The sequence below is a fragment of the Abramis brama genome (assembly GCF_963993115.1).
Source record: "Abramis brama genome assembly, chromosome: 24".
In the NCBI taxonomy this organism is placed as follows: domain Eukaryota; kingdom Metazoa; phylum Chordata; class Actinopteri; order Cypriniformes; family Leuciscidae; genus Abramis; species Abramis brama.
In genome coordinates this window covers 14,616,677-14,636,628 of record NC_139986.1, presented here as the reverse complement: position 1 = coordinate 14,636,628, position 19,952 = coordinate 14,616,677, and the positions used below count along the sequence as shown (strand labels likewise).

General features: G+C 37.0%; 1 protein-coding gene across 2 annotated transcripts in view; it reads right to left on the bottom strand.

Moving 5' to 3' along the window:
• Positions 1-134: 134 nt before the first annotated feature.
• Positions 135-19,952, bottom strand: part of dok6 (docking protein 6) — an 83,882-nt gene continuing 64,064 nt past the window's right edge. The window contains exon 8 of one of the 2 annotated variants that reach the window (XM_084103410.1): positions 135-3,850. In XM_084103410.1, coding sequence (XP_083959536.1) covers positions 3,702-3,850 — 149 coding nt within the window. In that variant the 3' untranslated portion in view covers positions 135-3,701. The remainder of the gene's footprint in view (positions 3,851-19,952) is intronic. The other variant, XM_084103411.1, reaches the window with a different exon arrangement.

Here is a 19,952-nt window from a genome sequence, read left to right as displayed (position 1 = left end):
TGAAAAATGGAGTAATGATGCTGAAAACTCAGCGTTGCCATCACAGCAATATAATTTCACAATATTACTGTTCTCACTGTATTTAAGAAATGTATATACACACACATCACAGACGCATATACTGTATTCAGGGGTTTCTGTAAAGTCCATTTTATTTTACTCAGTAAACATTGACACATCCACACAGGACAAAATCTACTTAATGCCTTAAAATAAAACATGGATTAAAAACAACATACAATTACAAATAAGCATACACACACACAAACTAAAACTGGTGTAAATGCTATAACACAACAAGAAAGACATCTTCCAAGAAATGATTTCTGGAAAATCCCAAAGGGAAATTCCCGAGCAATGGAATATCATGGTGTTAAACAACACAGTGTTTGACCAAATATCCCTTAGAAACCTCCTTAGAAAAGGACATTCCCTTTTTAAAGACATTTTTAAATTATGTACAATGCATACCGTAAGAAAACAGAGGTTTGATGCACATTCAAGTGCTACTAAACGTTGCCTAGAATGAATTCTGAGCATCGGCAAATAATTACATGTGGAAAAGGGTGGAAAAAAGTACAATTCATAATGTGCTTCTAAAACATTTAGCTCCACATCATGACATATGTTATTATTCTAGTCAAATCAGGTTTTTCTACCACAATGAGACAAAAGATCAACAGTCATTTAAAGGTATTTTATGGTCAAGTTGTAAAGTAAATTGATTGTCTCACTGAATGCATTATTGTTTCTGTGCACACTTCTTGTCATCCTATCTATACAAGACCATTTGAAAAAACCAAAGACATTCAGAAGAGTTAAGCATTTTCCTGTGCGGGGAGAGAACAGATATTTTGTTCTGCTTTTAGACAAATGCAGTGTCAACAGATAAACGTAATTCAGTTACACATGTTGGATGGTTGGAGGGATGCTAATTGAATCAGCGTTCCAGCCAGAGTCTCAGTCTAGCAGAGTCTGAAGGCACTTCTTCTGCAGTGTGAGAGGCTTCAGATGAACTGAACCTCCCATCCAGTGTGTCGACACTTTTCACAAATTAAATTTCATAGAAAATAAAGTTGTTTTGGGGGTACATTGAACAGAATAGTTCATCCAAAAATGTAACTGATCATTTTTCACCCTCGTGTCATTCCAAACCTGTATGACTGTCGTCGTCTTAACCGCTGTGATCAGATAATTGACTCCAGATCACTCGGATTAGTAAATTAATCATTCAGACTGCGTTTTTCATCTAAAGGGACATGACGTTTTTCATTAAATTGATTTATATTCATAAACATGCGAATGGTGGAGTCCGGAAATGCTAGTTTCATATTTCGTTGCGTTCCAAAGTTCAAGTTTAGGCATTTATCCGGATACGTTTGAAAACGGTGTTTTTCGTTTAAAAAAAGCTCTCCGTCCAAAAGTTTCTCATCCACACTGAAACGTCGGAAAACGCTTCACGCATATAGGCCTACGTAAAACCTCATAAAAACTCACTGAGATGATACAGACGAAACAGACAAAATTTGCGTCCCAAATGACGCACTAGACCTACACTATGTACTCAACCGCGTAGTGTACGCATTTTATAAGGTTATTTTGTCATTCAACATGGGAGTCTGTGACAGTTGAGTGCATAAAGTGTCCAACATTCCACACTTAATTTTTTCGGTTGATTAAGTGCATCATCCGAGTAGCCTATACAACTTTTTCTATTTGGAATTTTCAGTGTGAACACACTACTTGCACTATTTATACTACAAAACGTAATTTAATAGTGCTTAAGCACACAAATCTGGACGCATTTATATGTAATATAATAAAGCTCTCATGCTATTCTTCAGGCAGGATAATTTTATTTAGCAAAATATCTCACCATTCACTAATGCGTCCAGTTCGCACTCACTCACTCATGATTTTTAGACTCATATGTTTGGTCTAAAACGCAACTAACGTAAATTTTCCGTCATCTTTGCAGGACTGTGATATGAAGAGTGTACAAAGTAACATATTTTAGCAACAGTGTGTAAGTGAATAGCATATTACAGGCACAATAGCAGTATAAACATACATATCTATCGGTTTTATGAGTCGCATGACTAAACGTGTCAGCGTTTTCACAGTTCACACTACAATGAGAAAATGGCGTTTTCAAATTGATCCACTTGGGAAAGCGTTTTCAAAAAGCTGTTTCTGCAGGACAAAACTGGCATCTCAGTGTGGACGGAAGGCCAAACCGGAGAGAAAAAGATGCGTTTTCAAACGAAAATGTATTAGTGTGGACAAGGCCTACAGTAAGTAAACTCTGACATGCAAATTCGTATTGACCAATAGAAGATTGATACGCCCTTAGCTGAATTAAAAGAACGCAAACTTTGAATCTACAGGACTGCACTGTTGTAGTACATTGGAGTAAGATTGCACATTTGATGTATTGAAATATGTACTTAAAAAGACGCCGCAGAGTGTGACGTCATATTGCGATCGTTGCAGTGTCCGTAGAAATTTGCTCAAAGTTTAATGTGACTACGGCTTAACGGATTCATTGAAAAGATCTGATTCAAAACAATGATTTGTTCATGGTTTAGACGTGATTGGAATCTGATCTAAACTAAATTGACTGTCCACAATGTGTATCGAAACTGTTCAGATGATTTGTGTGTCCCATGCGCACTTTCGTTTTCCGGAATATCTGCATTGGTTTGCGTTATGTTGCGTTGGTCCGCATACGGCAATAACAGCATGGAGGGGTTTGCAGTGTTGCATTTAAAAAAAAATATATAGTATGTATATATAGTATGATATGTGTTTACGTGGCATGAGAAAGTAAAAAAAAAAAAATGCTACGATCAGAGCGGTCAGACTGAAACCGATTTCCAGAAATGAGACTTGAATAGGATTTCAGACCACATTTGAATGTAGCTCAAAACGCATTTGTAAATATCAGATTTCATGTTGTTGTTTTTGCTGTTCACACTTGTTAAATATGATCAGATTTGGACTGACAGTCTAAACAAGTCTTTTGAGTCCTTTTTGAAGCTTTTCCAGATTTCATGGAAAAGAGCAACCAGCACAGTCTTTGAAATATCTTCTTTTGTGTTCCACAGAAGAAACAAAAACATACGAGTTTGGAAAGTGAATAAACAGTGACAGAATATCAATTTTTGGGTGAACTATCCCTTTAAAAGTAAGCTTTTTTTCCAGTTTTCCCCAAAACACCACACAGCACGCATCTACAGACATCATGGCATAATAAAACCCAAAGAAAACGACAAAAGAGCAAAACAAGCTCTAATTTAAAAGTGCAGGGTGCTAAACACAAACATGTTCCTTGTTTGACAGAAGCTAAGTGGGTGTCCCATTACAAAGACTATGGATGCAAGCGCTACAGCGCTTTAATATTTACAGTATATCTGAAAAATAACTGCGGAAAGTCCATTTGTCTTAAACTACACAAGGAAAATAAAGTATATGGTACAACTTTTTGGCATTTGTTGTTGTTTTTTTTCTTCAACGTACAAAAAGAGGCTCCTAGAGTTCTTAGTATACACCCTGTTCTACAAATAATTAAGTCATACATATACATACATATATATAGAGAGAGAGAAAAAGAGAGTTCATACTGTTCATGTGTCTATGAGCTTCCTAAAGCTTTGGAATGTCCGGGAGTCGTGGCTTTCGTCAAGCCGTGACAGTGCATGTCAACGGAGCGGCGAGGCGCTGCAGTTCCTATCGTGGCCACTAGAGGCCGCTGTTGCTTGATCCTGGTTCTGCTCCTGCTCAGTCTGCTCGGAGAGGAAGCTTTGAAACGTCTGAGCCCGTGGAATGAGTGTCATAGTCAAACTCGTACCTTGACAGAGCCAGAGAGATCATTATGCATGTTATTGACACGGCACTGATTCGAAAAGGCATTCGAGTGAAGGTAATAAGAACTGTACAGCAAAACACATTCCTGCGCATTGATTAACTTGCGCTTTTTGAACTTGCGCATTGATCGTTTTGTGCATTAATAACACAGTTCCTCAAACTAGAAGGGAAAAGAGATTTTGGCAACTCTCCACGTATCAGTGTTTGGCACGCTCGCGGGAGAGGTAACGTTAGATGGCTTAACTCGATTTTCTAGAGGTGATTGTGAGATCAATTATGGATGAGGAGTAGAATAATACCCAGGGTGAGACGAGGATACCTGCTCTCCAAATAGGCGAATCACACAAAACTTGTTTCTTAACAACAGCGAGCACATATATAGAGCACTGACTCAAACAAATACAGTCTCACCGAGCGCACGACACAAACCTTATATAGAAACCAAGCGAGCCGCTTCTGAGGAACGTACAGGTATTGCATGGAAGACTGTCACCTCGTAGAATCTTACAGGTGGGTGGGTGTTTTGGTAAAAATATTTCCTGAGGTTTTTTTTTTTTAGCTAAACAGGAGTTCTGAATCCTGCTCCAGTGCTAGTGCCAGCATGCCTACTATTTCCACTGGATCCATGCATGCTTTTAATCTATATCACCCCAAGACACGAGATCTTGTTTGGTGAGGACTGTGAGGGAGAATCCACAGTTGGCATAAAATGAAAATTCACCTAATCTATTTTATAAATGCAGGTTAAGATCTTATTGTGAACCACGTATATATTTTAGTTTTTGTACATGCAATGTTTAATCAAAATGTCATACTGCTGAAATGGCAGATTTCTCCAATCATTTGCTCTGCTTAACCCTGTAAAGCTGATATATTGTGTTTTTATGGTTCATCTAGTATGATATGGAGCTCAAAATCAAGGAGGACAAAAACAACTCAGGCCCAAACTGAGCCAAAGATATGCAATTTGTTGCAGATGTTGTTATATTTGACCAAACCCAAACATCTCCAAAAACTATCTTATACTTTATGATCAAAATATTTTAAGTTCAGAGCAAAAAGACTATAAAAGCGCAGCATAGGTTTTATTTGAACATACACATGTATGTAGACAGTTTACTTTTTATACTATTGCTAGAACATTCCTTTGTGTGTGTAACTGATACGGACTGACAACAAAGTGTTTGTTAATATGGTGATTTTCAGCGGATACTGTGTTAATTTAAGTGATGATATGCAGTGAAACACATTGATTTTCTTTATATCATACTTAATTTTATTATCCTTGATCTTGCTTGTCCGCTTTGCTTAGCAAAGTAAAACATCACTAACATGACTTGAGATTTTATGCCTAAGATCTGATCAATAGACAGTAGGCCTATAGAGTTTTGACTAATTATGAATAATAGAATCTTTAAAGATGAAAGTGAAATAGATGCTTTATGTATTTATACTACCGTTAAAAAGTAAGGAAGGTTTTTTAAAAGTTATTATTTTATTCAGCAAGGACAGTAAGGCATTTATAATGTTACAAAAATCTATAAATGCTGTTCTTTGAACTTCTATTAATCACAAAATCCTGAAGAAAAATAAATTCTACAAAAATATTAAGCAGCACAACTGTTCTCAACATTGATCATAATAATAAACGTTTCTTGAGCATCAAATCAGCATATTAGAATGATTCCTGAAGGATCATGACACTGAAGACTGGAGTACTGATGCTGAAAATTCAGCTTTGCATCACAGGAATAAAATACATTTTAAACTATATTAAAATAGAAAACCGTTAGTTAAATTATAATGTAAACGGTAATAATAATTCCCAATATTACTGTACTTTTGATCAAATAAATGTAGCCTTGGTGAGCATAAGAGATTTAAGGGAACATTAAAATAGTATCAATGATGCTAAAATAACACTGTCTAGGGCTTCTGTTTTGGTAATAAATTTGTAATATTAATTAATAATAATACTAGTTTTGGGTCAGTAAGATTTTTTTTTAATTTGTAATTTTTTTTTTTTTCCATATTTTCTGGATTCATTTAGTTAGGCTAAATGTTCAGTCACTTCATTGTATTTTTTGTCTGTATAGTTTTTATTCATTTTCATTTCAGTTTTAGTCATTTCAGTACATCAAGTTACACTTAATGAAAAGAAAAAATCTTGCCTTGGCAACTAACTGCAATAAAATCATTTAAAAGTTCAGTTAACGTTTGATTTATTTTTTTTAGTTTTAGTCAACTATAATAACCCTGGCTCTAAAGCATGACATAATGTCCCGTTGTCCATATTTGTTGCATAATCTGACATAATTCCTCTTGCTTAAAGCCTGTGTGCATCTTCAACTGTGTGAACTAGGTGCAGTTTAGTTCCAACCCTCCTCATCTGAATGGGTTTTCCTGAACACACGGCAGGTGTGTCCGAGAAGGGTTGAATCTAACCTCTGCGTTGAGGGATCCTGCAGCAGGACACACTCGCTCTGGTACATGATTCACACAGCACAGAGGGTGTCCTCTCATCCAGATGTTACACTTTTGATGTAAGCGGATTTGCGGGAGCCATATGAACCCACGGACAGTCGGAGCGCCGCTTGTCCTGCATGCTTGGTAAACATGTAATGCATCTGCGGCCCAAGCGACCTGCCAACACACATAATCCACATGCGTGTTTCCATCACCTTAGGAAATTGCAGTCAGGGTTCTGTGATGATCTGAGCTGCCAGTGAGCTCTACAGGATGGAGGAAATGAAGCAACGGCCAGATAAACAGAGCTGGATGATAACACACACACACCAAACCTCAATATTTGCAATGTCTAGAGTCTACAAGCTGTATCACTTTCTTATAACAAAGGCAATACAGTGTACCTGAACAACCAGGAAACTATATCTTGATCAAATACTGAGTCAAACCATAATGAAAAATCAGACTACGTGACTGTAGTCTGCAGTATGAATCCATTATTCATTTCAACAGACAGAAATACAGCAATATGACATGCAAAAAAACAAATATGTTTATAGATTATATATGTATATATTTAATAATTATTATTGTATAACAAAAAAAATGAATGAATTAAACAAATGTCTTTTATTTGTCTTTATGTGAATATTTGTTCATTTTATATTGTTTCTTTTACAAAAAAATTCAAAATGATGGGATTTTTTAATGAAAATAATCCCAACAAATGTTTTGTAAATCACAACATATTTTCCCGCTAACATTTATATTAGTAAAAACGGTTATTCAAAGAGACACTATTGTTATCATTAACTAAATATAAACTATTAATGATTTATGATTTATTTTATTTCAGCTTTATTTCAAATACAAAAAAAATAAATAATAATAATAAAAAGATTAAACATTTGTATTTATTTTTTTTATGAAAAAAATCCCAGTGCAGATTTTCAGTAAATGGCACTACATTTTCACTGGCTATTAGTTAACATTTATATTAGTAAAACTGGTTATTCAAAGTGACAGTTTTGTTATCGTTAACTAAAACTATTAAAATGTTTAAAATGAACTATTACATTTTTTTTTTATTTCAGCTTCATTTCGAATACATTTTTACTTTTAAATTGTAGTTAAATACAGTTATTAAACAGAAATCTTAAAAATTAGAAATGTTATCTTGGCAACTACCTGAAATTAAATTGATCATTGAAGTATAAAATTAGAAAAATTTAAATAAAAATAAAGCTAAATAGAAATGCTTTAAAAAAAAATCCAAATGAATCAAACACCACATAACAAAATGACTAAAAGCTAAACTAAAATTAAACTGTAAAACTTTTTAAACCAAACACTAGAGGAGGCACTAAATGACAATCTCCTCTTATATTTATGTCATTAAAGGAGTAAACATGCACATAAAATGTAGTGATTTATTTTCAAACACTGGCATGGTGTTACATTTATTCTAGCAAATAACATCAACAGAAGCGCTGCTGTGTTTGACTCCCAGATTTTGACTGCAAACAGCCAATTAGCCAACACCATCAGATCCCACCGCAGGGGCTCGAACTAACAACAACCAGAGAAGAAAACAAAGTGACAACCTCTCGATTCTTCTTCTTCCTTAGTTCCTATGAAATGACAGAAGCCAAACATGCCTTTCGAACTTCACTTGAAACAAGCCAGCCTTTAGAAAAAAAGCCATTATACTGCATCTGTTGCTCAAAGTTCTGGCCCTGTTTCAGCTTGGTAGGACAAAAAAAAAAGAAGGAGGAATTATTGTCCGGGATGGTAAACACGCATATTTGTTTTGTGCAAGACAGTTACTGCAGCGCCAGGGCTCTGGGTTAGACCATAACTGTCTCACACACACACACACACACACACACACACACACGCATGCACAAGAGGCTGCAATACACTGATCTAACCTGGTGGGACAAAGACGATTTGTCATTGGCTTGACATTAAAGGGATACTCCACTTTTTCTGGAAATAGGCTCATTTTCCAACTCCCCCAGAGTTAAACAGTTGAGTTTTACCGTTTTCGAATCCATTCAGCCGATCTCTGGGTCTGGTAGCACTTTTAGCATGGCTTAGCATAGATCATTGAATTGGACAGGACCATTAGCATCTCTCTCAAAAAAATGACCAAAGAGTTTCGATATTTTTCCTATTTAAAACTTGACTCTTCTGTAGTTACATCGTGTACTAAGACCGACGGAAAATGTAAAGTTGCGATATTCTAGGCTGATATGGCTAGGAACTATACTCTTACGTCGAAAACGGTAAGACTCAACTGTTTAACGTAAAATGAGCCTATTTCCAAAAAAAGTGGAGTATCCCTTTAAATAAAAAGAAGAACACACCAGTCTGTCTAGAGTTGTACTTGCTTTAACCTGTTGTATTCATTGTGTAAATGTAATTATTTTAATACTTTGAACATTTTGTAATCCTTCACATTATAGTTTTATTGTTCTGTCAGCTTGTTTCCGCCATGGAATAAAACGTAATTGCGGTAATTGCGACTCATATTTCGGACTTTTTTTTCTCCGAATTTTGAGTTTATATCCGCAATTCATACTTTGTAACTAGCAATTGCAAGTTTGTATCTTACAATTGTGAGAAATGGTTAGAATTGCGAGATATAAACTTGCAATTGCAAGAAACAAGAAATATATGTTGCGACTTTTTTTCCGCAATTCGTCAATCTTGCGAAAGTTTTATATCTCACAATTCTGACTTTATTTTGCGCAATTCCAACTTTATAACTCACAATTCTGAGCTTTTTTTTTCTGTTTAATTGTGAGAGAAATTTGGAACTGCGAGAAAAAAATTGTAAGATATAAACTTCAGAATTGTGAGATTAGGCCTTAGTTCAATTAGGGCATTTAAGTAGATTTAGAGAGATAGATAGGCATTTAAGTAGATTAATGTGCCTTAGAATTTTTTTTAAGATATGTCAGTGCAAGTTGCTTTCAGTTAAAACAGCTCAAACATGCATTTTAGTCCGGGACTAGCTTAAGCCTTGTCTGTGAAAACGAGATAAACTCGCAATTGCAAGAAAAAAAGTCAGAATTGTATAAAAAAGACATTTCCATTTAATCATTTAGCAGATGCTTTTATCCAAAGCGACTTACAAATGAGGAGAGCAATAGAAGCACTTAAACTAACAATATGACAACAATATGCAAGTGCTGTGACCAGTCCCAGTTTAATCTAATGCAGTATACGTAATTATTTTTGTTGAACAAACGAGACTTCAACGCGACTATAGAACGTGAGCACAGTAAACAAACAATCTTTAACTACAACTGCCCTAATCAAATTAGAAAAAGATACAAAAACACTTACAGTTACTGTCACCTCCTGTTGCTTGACTGCTTCTTCCTGACGCAATTGCCTTTTTTATTTTTTATTCTGTAGCAGAAACAAGCTTCCATGGACAGAAAGATGTAGCTGTGAAAGAGGAAAGCAGTGCCACTGCTGCACTTCCAGCATGACATCTCAGTGCCACTTGCTTCATGGGTATGTTGCATCAGCTTAGTGTAGTTGTGGCAAAAATGGACACTTGAGTTGCAACCGATACACCACAAACAAATAACAATGTGTGCATTGCACAGTTTAACTTAGTTACAACATATACACTCACCTAAAGGATTATTAGGAACACCTGTTCAATTTCTCATTAATGCAATTATCTAATCAACCAATCACATGGCAGTTGCTTCAATGCATTTAGGGGTGTGGTCCTGGTCAAGACAATCTCCTGAACTCCAAAACTGAATGTCAGAATGGGAAAGAAAGATGATTTAAGCAGTTTTGAGCGTGGCATGGTTGTTGGTGCCAGACGGGCCGGTCTGAGTATTTCACAATCTGCTCAGTTACTGGAATTTTCACGCACAACCATTTCTAGGGTTTACAAAGAATGGTGTGAAAAGGGAAAAACATCCAGTATGCGGCAGTCCTGTGGGCGAAAATGCCTTGTTGATGCTAGAGGTCAGAGGAGAATGGGCCGACTGATTCAAGCTGATAGAAGAGCAACTTTGACTGAAATAACCACTCGTTACAACCGAGGTATGCAGCAAAGCATTTGTGAAGCCACAACACGCACAACCTTGAGGCGGATGGGCTACAACAGCAGAAGACCCCACCGGGTACCACTCATCTCCACTACAAATAGGAAAAAGAGGCTACAATTTGCACAAGCTCACCAAAATTGGACAGTTGAAGACTGGAAAAATGTTGCCTGGTCTGATGAGTCTCGATTTCTGTTGAGACATTCAGATGGTAGAGTCAGAATTTGGCGTAAACAGAATGAGAACATGGATCCATCATGCCTTGTTACCACTGTGCAGGCTGGTGGTGGTGGTGTAATGGTGTGGGGGATGTTTTCTTGGCACACTTTAGGCCCCTTAGTGCCAATTGGGCATCGTTTAAATGCCACGGCCTACCTGAGCATTGTTTCTGACCATGTCCATCCCTTTATGACCACCATGTACCCATCCTCTGATGGCTACTTCCAGCAGGATAATGCACCATGTCACAAAGCTCGAATCATTTCAAATTGGTTTCTTGAACATGACAATGAGTGCACTGTACTAAAATGGCCCCCACAGTCACCAGATCTCAACCCAATAGAGCATCTTTGGGATGTGGTGGAACGGGAGCTTCGTGCCCTGGATGTGCATCCCACAAATCTCCATCAACTGCAAGATGCTATCCTATCAATATGGGCCAACATTTCTAAAGAATGCTTTCAGCACCTTGTTGAATCAATACCACGTAGAATTAAGGCAGTTCTGAAGGCGAAAGGGGGTCAAACACAGTATTAGTATGGTGTTCCTAATAATCCTTTAGGTGAGTGTAGACAACCTCACATGTAAACTAGATATTTATGGAAACCTCTGACCAGTAGTAATGGTTGCCGATTGCTTCTTTTAAATGACTTTGATCCTTCAAAAACGAACATAATGTGAATAATGAGATGTTAGTGGCTCTAAAGCAAACTAGGGGTGCACCGAAATTTCGGCCGCCGAAAATTTTCGGCCGAAATGGCATTATCGGTTTCGGGCCGAAATAAAAAAAAACAGCCGAAAACGTTTAACCGAAAATGAATGTCACCCGCCCCTCCCATCCGTGCGCAATCGCTTAGGTTTCACTCACGGTCGAGCTGTTATCACGCGTCTGCCTATCAAAGATTAAGCATGTCAAAGGGCTGTCACTTATTGCACAATCGATCGGACCAACCAACACAAGTTTCGAAAATGAAAATAGGGAATCGATTTTAACGGCCTTCTCTCGGAGCGCGTCCAGCTCGTCACTACAGTATACGCTCGCAGCGAACGCGCGTCACACAGCAACTGCAGGTTCTGACACACACACACACACACACACACACACACACACACACACAAATAGCCTATTTCTGCATAATATAGTGCATAATATGTAGCCTTCAGTAATGCTTTTCATTGATGTTATGGCAGCAGTCCACATTGCTGACTTGTGCGCCCTCTTTACGGTCGTCCTAATGCCTGTTTAGTTGTCCGTGGATTTGCCTATATTTGGCGTTGAAAACGGATCAACGCCAAATATAGGCAATTTACTAACGATTCAATGAACACTTAGCCTATGTTTCAAAAATCGAACTGGATTTATTTTTCACAAAAGTGACAGCCCTATACGAGAGGACACCAAAGTTGCAATATGTAACATTTGTTCTGCAAAAATCTCCAAAATTGTGGATTTTTTTTGCACAACTTTTAAAAAACTATTTTATTTGATGGAACATAAAACTTGAAGAATAATATTATTTGGTATTATTATTTATATTTATTGTTAAAAATATTTTATGTTTTGTTATGTAACTGTTAATAAAATTTGATTATTATATTGTGATTTTTCATTTCAGATCCATTAAATTCAAGCAGTATATATACGTTTTTAAAAGAAGCCATTTTCGGCTTCAGTTTCGGTTTTCGGCCAAGAGCATCCTAAATTTTCGGTTTCGGTTTCGGCCCAGAATTTTCATTTCGGTGCATCACTAAAGCAAACCAATGTAAATGGTATAATCCACTGTATGTTAAGATGTAACCGATCTTAACAGCTCGTCCGTAATCCAAAACATCCACACCTGGTTCACCCGGTTCCCCAGCTCTACTTTTTCCAATGTAAATCTGTGGTGAAAAATTGAAAGCCATAGACCTTATTCACAGCAGCACCATCTTTGATTTTCAAAGTCCATGTGAACCAGAAGGTGAAACCAACTTTACTTCAGTATTGTGATGTATTTCCAAATCAAACAGAACATTGAATAGAGGGCGGGATTTTACTTTAGCGCACCTCCTCTCCATCCCTCGCTCATAGCAGACTGGCGATTGAGAGTGGTTAAGCGTTTTCAACCCAAGCCGTCAAACTGACGTAACCAGAGAAGGAACGCCATTCCAGAGCGGGAGTGACTTTTCAGATTTTGATTAAAGATTACCATGAAATTTTTTTCTGTGTATTAACTTGCCTCGTCTCAATTTTGACTTCATGGCAACTTTAACAGGAATGAAAGCGAGGCTATGAGGGACAGACATACATCTTTTCAGAGAGTTACTGTTATTTAATGTGTTTTTGGATTGACCTGCTGACAAAAAAACTGCTAAAATTTCTTTCTAAGAAATGTCAGTAGACAAAAAACTTCAGACAACATGGAACAGCAGTAGAAAATTATAAGTGATCTAGGAGTTTTATACAGGCTTTTCCAGCAGATGCCATTGAAAACATGATAAGTCTATCCTGTCATGGCGCTGCTCTGAATAAGGTCTATTGGGACAGATTTCAGGCTGCCTTGCTTGTTTTCACATTACCTTACGCAAACCTCGCTCCAGTCCAAGACGAATATCAATTTGCTTCATCTGTGTGTATATTAGTCTGCATCAGGTCAATAACTAGTTGGCATGTCTGTTCTTCCTAAGTGGAGTAGCGTATCAAATTAATGAAAGTATAAACCCTTTAGTTTAAATGTGTCCATGTGAATGTAGTTCTGTTTTGGCAATAAATACTACATTAAGGTAATTTTAAATAGCGTTCTATGCATGTGTCATGTGTACTAAAAACCTGTCAATCAACATGAGAGAAGGCAAAATAACAGGTTGTCAGGCAGAATAACATTGTGCATGTGTTCAGCGATTAGAAAATAAAGCTTACAAAATGTTTATTATAAACTAGCCCAAGAATCCGCCCAAGACACATTCACTGTCAGGAGCTGCTACTGGGTGCATATGAATGAATGAATGAAATAAATCAATTTGACTGGGGAAAACATTTTTCCAACATTAGTAAACTCCCATTTTCCTGCTCTGAAAGTTAATTTACATCAAGCCCAATCTGCTGCTCACATGTAACCAGCCATCACCAGACAACCACTCTCCGCAAGGTGATTACAAACCTAAAGGCCAAAGTAAATGAGCCAAACTAATGAAGGCAGAGGAAAAGGTTTTAAGCAAAAGCCTCCATTTTCAAAAATCTATAATTGGGTAGTTGACAAATAACAGGTCCATGATCAGAAAAGGAATAAGTAATACTAGTTAACAAGAACAGCTGTAGCTGTTGTCCATTAGAGCAACAGAACAATACTTCTCTGCAAAATAACACCTACTCATATTTTGCTGAAGGAAAGATTCAACACACACACACATATATATACATACTGTAGCACAATCTTTGACAGGGATCAGAAGAGGCCCAATCAGTTGAAAAGCTGTAGGTGCAGCTGGTCAAAGGGACACACATGGGACTGATCAGGCTTATCAAACCACTCCAGAGCGTCCCCAAGACCTGAGCGCAGCGTGTGAGCATGTTTATATAATAAGAAAAGCTCTCTCCATTCTACCCTTGTCTGAATCTTCCAGAAAAGCCTCTTTATATCATCACTGCTAGGTTGGAGGTGCTGGGAACGTGCTGTCTGGCAGGGAGGCACACAGATTGGGTTTGTTGTCTATTGATTTCAGATTAGCGAGACGGTGAGGAATGCGAATATGGGCATTTTTGAGTCTGTATATGGACTGGACTCACTCAGCTCCAACCCAGACAACCATGTGCTTAGTGCAGGTGTCCTGAGGAAAGTGTGGAACTGAAGTGTGTGTAAGAGTGTGTGTGTGTTCCAGGTTAAGATATATAATGTAAAGTTTGTATAGTAGAAAAATCATGTCTTCACATGTCTTCATTGCGATCTCAAAACTCTGCCAGTTGATAATAACCTAGAATATAAAAATCGATTGCTGGCGGTAGATCCTTTTCCTATTTAGCACTAAACTCTGGAACAGTCTTCATAGCATTGTCCGGGAAGCAGACACACTCTGTCAGTTTAAATCTAGACTAAAAATCACATCTCTTTAACCTGGCATACACATAGAAAATTATACATTCCTATTATTCAAATCAGTTAAATGATTATCAGGCTGCATAAATTAGGTCAGCCGGAACCGGGAACACTTCCTATAACACCCGATGTACCTGTTACATCATAAGTAGAATGGCATCTACGCTAATGTTAGTCTTTCTGCTTATTCCGAGGTTTACTGTAGTCAGACGGATCTGAGCCGTATCCAGACCAGATGGAGGACCTGCACCTAGACACGACCACAACGCATGATGTAGTCAGCCTGATCCGGGCCGTATCCAGACCAGATGGAGGACCTGCACCTAGACACGACCACAACGCATGATGTAGTCAGCCGGATCCGGGCCGTATCCAGACCAGATGGAGGACCTGCACCTAGACACGACCACAACGCATGATGTAGTCAGCCTGATCCGGGCCGTATCCAGACCAGATGGAGGACCTGCACCTAGACACGACCACAACGCATGATGTAGTCAGCCTGATCCGGGCCGTATCCAGACCAGATGGAGGACCTGCACCTAGACACAACCACAACGCATGATGTAGTCAGCCGGATCTGGGCCGTATCCAGACTAGATGGGAGGACCTGCACCTAGACACGACCACAACGCATGATGTAGTCAGCCGGATCCGGGCCGTATCCAGACCAGATGGAGGACCTGCACCTAGACACGACCACAACGCATGATGTAGTCAGCCTGATCCGGGCCATATCCAGACCAGATGGAGGTCCTGCACCTAGACACGACCACAACGCATCCCTGAAGTGTCAGCAGAGATTGTGTCAACTATACTCTCATCGACACGACAGCCATCAGCACTGATCCTCAACAAACCCGTCTCCATACCGGCGTGACTCCGATCTTCAACCAGATGGAACTGGATATTATTCTGATTGTTCCAAACCAATCTGACTTCTGACCTATAATGCTGCCTGAATCATAATCATACACTGTTCGTTCATTGGCCAGAGCAAAAATTCTGGGAAACTATCTTGGGAAACTATCCCAAAAACTATCCATTTAATGTGCCGCTTTAGTGTCTTTAGCGGGAGAGAGAAGCAATGCGTACGGAATGGAAATGGCTTGAATGAAGCACATTTGGCTCTAGATAAAAATATTATAGGATATAGTGCTGAAAGATCATTAACATAAATTACCCTGAGCACTTGTGGTGTAAACCGCTCTATCATTTTGACGCACTGCTCACTTTTAAACTGTAGAAAAGGTTAAATGGTGCTGCTGTTGTTATTATGTCCCGTGGTCCGGTTGGAACCAAGCCGGGGTCCGGTATTTGAGGATGCTTGATGTATAGTGTATATAGTATGTGACACAGCACAATAAAAATGAACTCGAAAATAAAAGTACCTTTACATCCATGTAAAATATTTTTTTTTCATTTTTACAAACACACCAAAAAAAAATAATAAAACAAAAAAAAATAATATATATATATATATATATATATATATATATATATATTTGCATACAAATTTTAAGAATTCCAAATTCTCTTTTTTTTGTGTTTTCTATTTTAAAGCTTTAATTAAATTTTAATAAATCAAAAAGCATGTCAAATTAACTGAATTCATAAAATTGTTGAAAGTGCTGCACAACAGTTTTACTGTTTATAAGATGGATGAAAAAGTGTAAAATAATATTTTAATAAGTATTATTATCATTATTACATTGAAAAGTACATTCTACTATACAATGGTAATATATTTCTGTCATAATTTGGTGGGTTGTAGTGAATACCTGCGAGTTTCTGTGTATATGATGATAGTTTTATTAGATGAAATGGTAAAATGCTGGTGAAGTGACTCTCAGATCAGCTCTGGAGTTGAAGTTCATGTGTTTTCCACATCGCAAAATACTCTAAATAGAGCTGATTCAAAGGCATCATTATGCCATTATTATTTCACCTACTCTAAGGTAGTTAAAGTCATACACAAGAACTGCAAGGCTATTTGTAACAGGTTAATTATTAAGTGTGCTACATGTCTCGGAAGGAGCGGAAGGAGGTGATCCATTTTTAACAGAATACATACAGTATGACTCATTATGTGAGTCAGCAAATCCATAGCTGCTGACTAAAAATTTATCTTGTGACCAAATGTACACTGCCAGTTTGGCCTCAGTTTCACCAATCTTTCACCTGAGCTGTGACTGAATGAACATCAGCACAACACTTTCCAGGCATTATTTATCATTCACAAAGTGACATGAAGTCATGTTCTTTCCTGCCACTGCCAGATGTGGATATTAGCTGGAGAACTTACTGTAAACATTTAAAGAGCAGATATTCATCTTTATGTTGTGGTTCATATATCAGTATGCGGGGAAAACACATTCTTTCAATATCTTATAATGCATTACATTATAATAACCTATTAATAATATCATCAGAATTTTCTTTTCTTTTTTTCTTTTTTGGTTGAACAATGTAAATGAATTGATGTAGATTCTAATAGTTAGAAATGTCATTAAACTGATTTACACACTACGGTTCAAACGTCTGGGGACAGTAAGATTTTTGGCAATCACTTTAGTCATTCTACTAACTATAAGTAACTTTGCAGCTACATGTCATCTAACTCTCATTAGAGTATTAGTAGACTGTCTGCTTAATATCTGCTAACACTTTATTTTGATGGTCCACAAACATACATTCTACTTCTAAAAGTAACTTTGCAACAACACGTCAACTTATTCTAATAACCCTAACCTAACAGTCTACTAATACTCTAATGAGAGTTTGTTGACATGTAGTTGCAAAGTTACTTATAGTTTTGAAAATGATATGTTCAACAAGACTGCAATTATTTGATCAAAAAAAAGTTAATTTAGTTAATTTAAAATCTATTTTAATATACTGTATTTTAACATGTGATTAATTCATGGCAAAGTTGAATTTTCAGCATCATTACTTCAGTGTCACATGATCCTTCAGAAATCATTCTAATATGCTGATTTTGTGTTCAATCATTTCATATTATTATGTAAAATCAGTTTTTGCTTAATATTTTTGAGGAAGCCATGATACATTTTTTCAGGATTCTTTCATAAACAAAGTTCAGCATTTATTTTAAATAGATTTTTTTTAACATTATAAATGTCTTTACTGTCACTTTTGATCAATTAAATGCATCCTTTTTAAATCTTTTCTGATCCCAAACTCTTGAACAGTAGTGCAAGTTCAGTACGAACCACGAACATTTATTTATTTGTATTAAATATTTTAATCATTCTGTGTCATTTTTCATTGTCAATCTTTTCACTATTTACATGTTTATGCGCAAAAAGCTATAATATTCAAAGTAGTTGACTGCCATTCTCCTCTGTGTGCGTTATTGAATAAATAGCCTAGCCTATTTAACATCGTTACAGGCACCTCGCGAGCATTCATTCATTCAACTATTTTAAAAGACTGGAATAAACACCAGCACACACAAGCAATCCTTTTAATAGTCAATTTCATTTAAAAATGTAAACCCAACAGGTATAAAATGTCAGAAATGGGAAAAAACTGTTAATGAGAGGACGAGCATAGGACTGCTGCAGCTTAGTGGATAAATATATTTAGCTATTTATTATTCAGAATACACAGTTGGAAAGAAAATATATTTATAGGAACATTTCAGCAGGCTCAAGATAATTAATAAAGAGATCATTATTCATTGTTAATCAATTGGCAGCCATAAAACATAGTGATAATCTACATTCTCGTGTATGTAGGTACGCTGGACGCTCTAACCGGAAACTTCCGATATGTATTAACTAGAACGCGGAAGTAGTTGTGCAAGTAGTCCATTCATCTTTGTTCGTTGATTTAGTATCCATTGTTCAGGTGTGAATGATTAGATTTATTCCATGAATTGTATATTAGCCTATCGTACACAGCAGTGCGGTGGGTTGTTCATATGCATGCTGATTGATTAAAAAAAGCATCTTATGCTGTACATGCCATCTTACGCAGGTGGCAAAGTCCTCTATTCAGCACAATTCGTAAGGAGTGTGCTGTTGCACGGCAGAGATCTTTATAATATTTTCCATTTTCCTCTCACGGAAAGGCGCGCGCTCTCATTGACTCTTCAACCTAAACACCGTCCTTCAACATGGTGATGCACTCAATTTATTCATTGAAAAAAGAAAAAAAGCAGCATTCTGCTGAATTTGTATTTCTGAGAGAAGCTGATGAGGAGGGGGAACATTCACTATATCAGGCTAACATCTCAACAATGGGAATGCCACAATGATGAACGAGACCGAGGTTTTAAGGCTGGCTGCCTCAGAGCTAGATACATCAGCATCTGGAGCTGCCTCAAAACATTTTTTCACTGATTAGGGACGCAAATATCTTGCCATTATAGCCAATAATCTTTTTGTGTGCGTTCATATGTTCAAATTTCCTGCTTGTGTCTTGTGAAATTGCGTAAGAGTAAAAAACACAGGTTATTCGCATATGACAATGGACGATTTTGACAGCTTGACAGAGACCGAAGCACCAAACCCATGTGGCGTCCAGGCAGATTAACTCATCTCTCTCCCAGCAGATGGACACATCATTTCCCTAATGCTACATGTCACCGGACCACATGGACCTATACACACGCTTTCAATCCAACTCTCAAAAGCATTAGCTAAAAAGGAGCCGTGGAAAAAGAAAAAGAAAATCAATGGCGCCCAAATAGCAAGATGCAAAACGTATTGTTGTAGCATTGATTTAAATGTGCATCAGTGAGTGGTTTACATGAGTGATACAAATGTCTAAAAGAATAGTTCAAAAATAAAAATAAAATCTGTAAATATTCCCTGAATCTGTATGGTAGTTTTCAGTTAAACAAAAATGAGTATTTACTGTATAGCAGAATGTCCAAGATGCTCTTTTCCATACACTAAATGTTTTAGTGAATCTTAACTTACATGTGGTCTTTTCCTCACACAAAGCTATTAAAGCTTCTGAAGACTTAGAAAAAAGTCAAACAAAATACTTTTATGATAATTTTATGGTGCCTTTTGTCCATGCAGCAAGACTATCTTTTAATGCTCCTATTTAGAATTTTAGAGAACTGACTAATTCTAAAGTACATGATTATTTCCTCTATTAATAGTTCAAGGGCAACTTATGTATATGGGATGGATACAATATTTTTTAAAACCTATATAGAGGCACTCTTTCCTCCTATTTCCAAAATTGTTAATTGGTCTATAAATGATGTGTT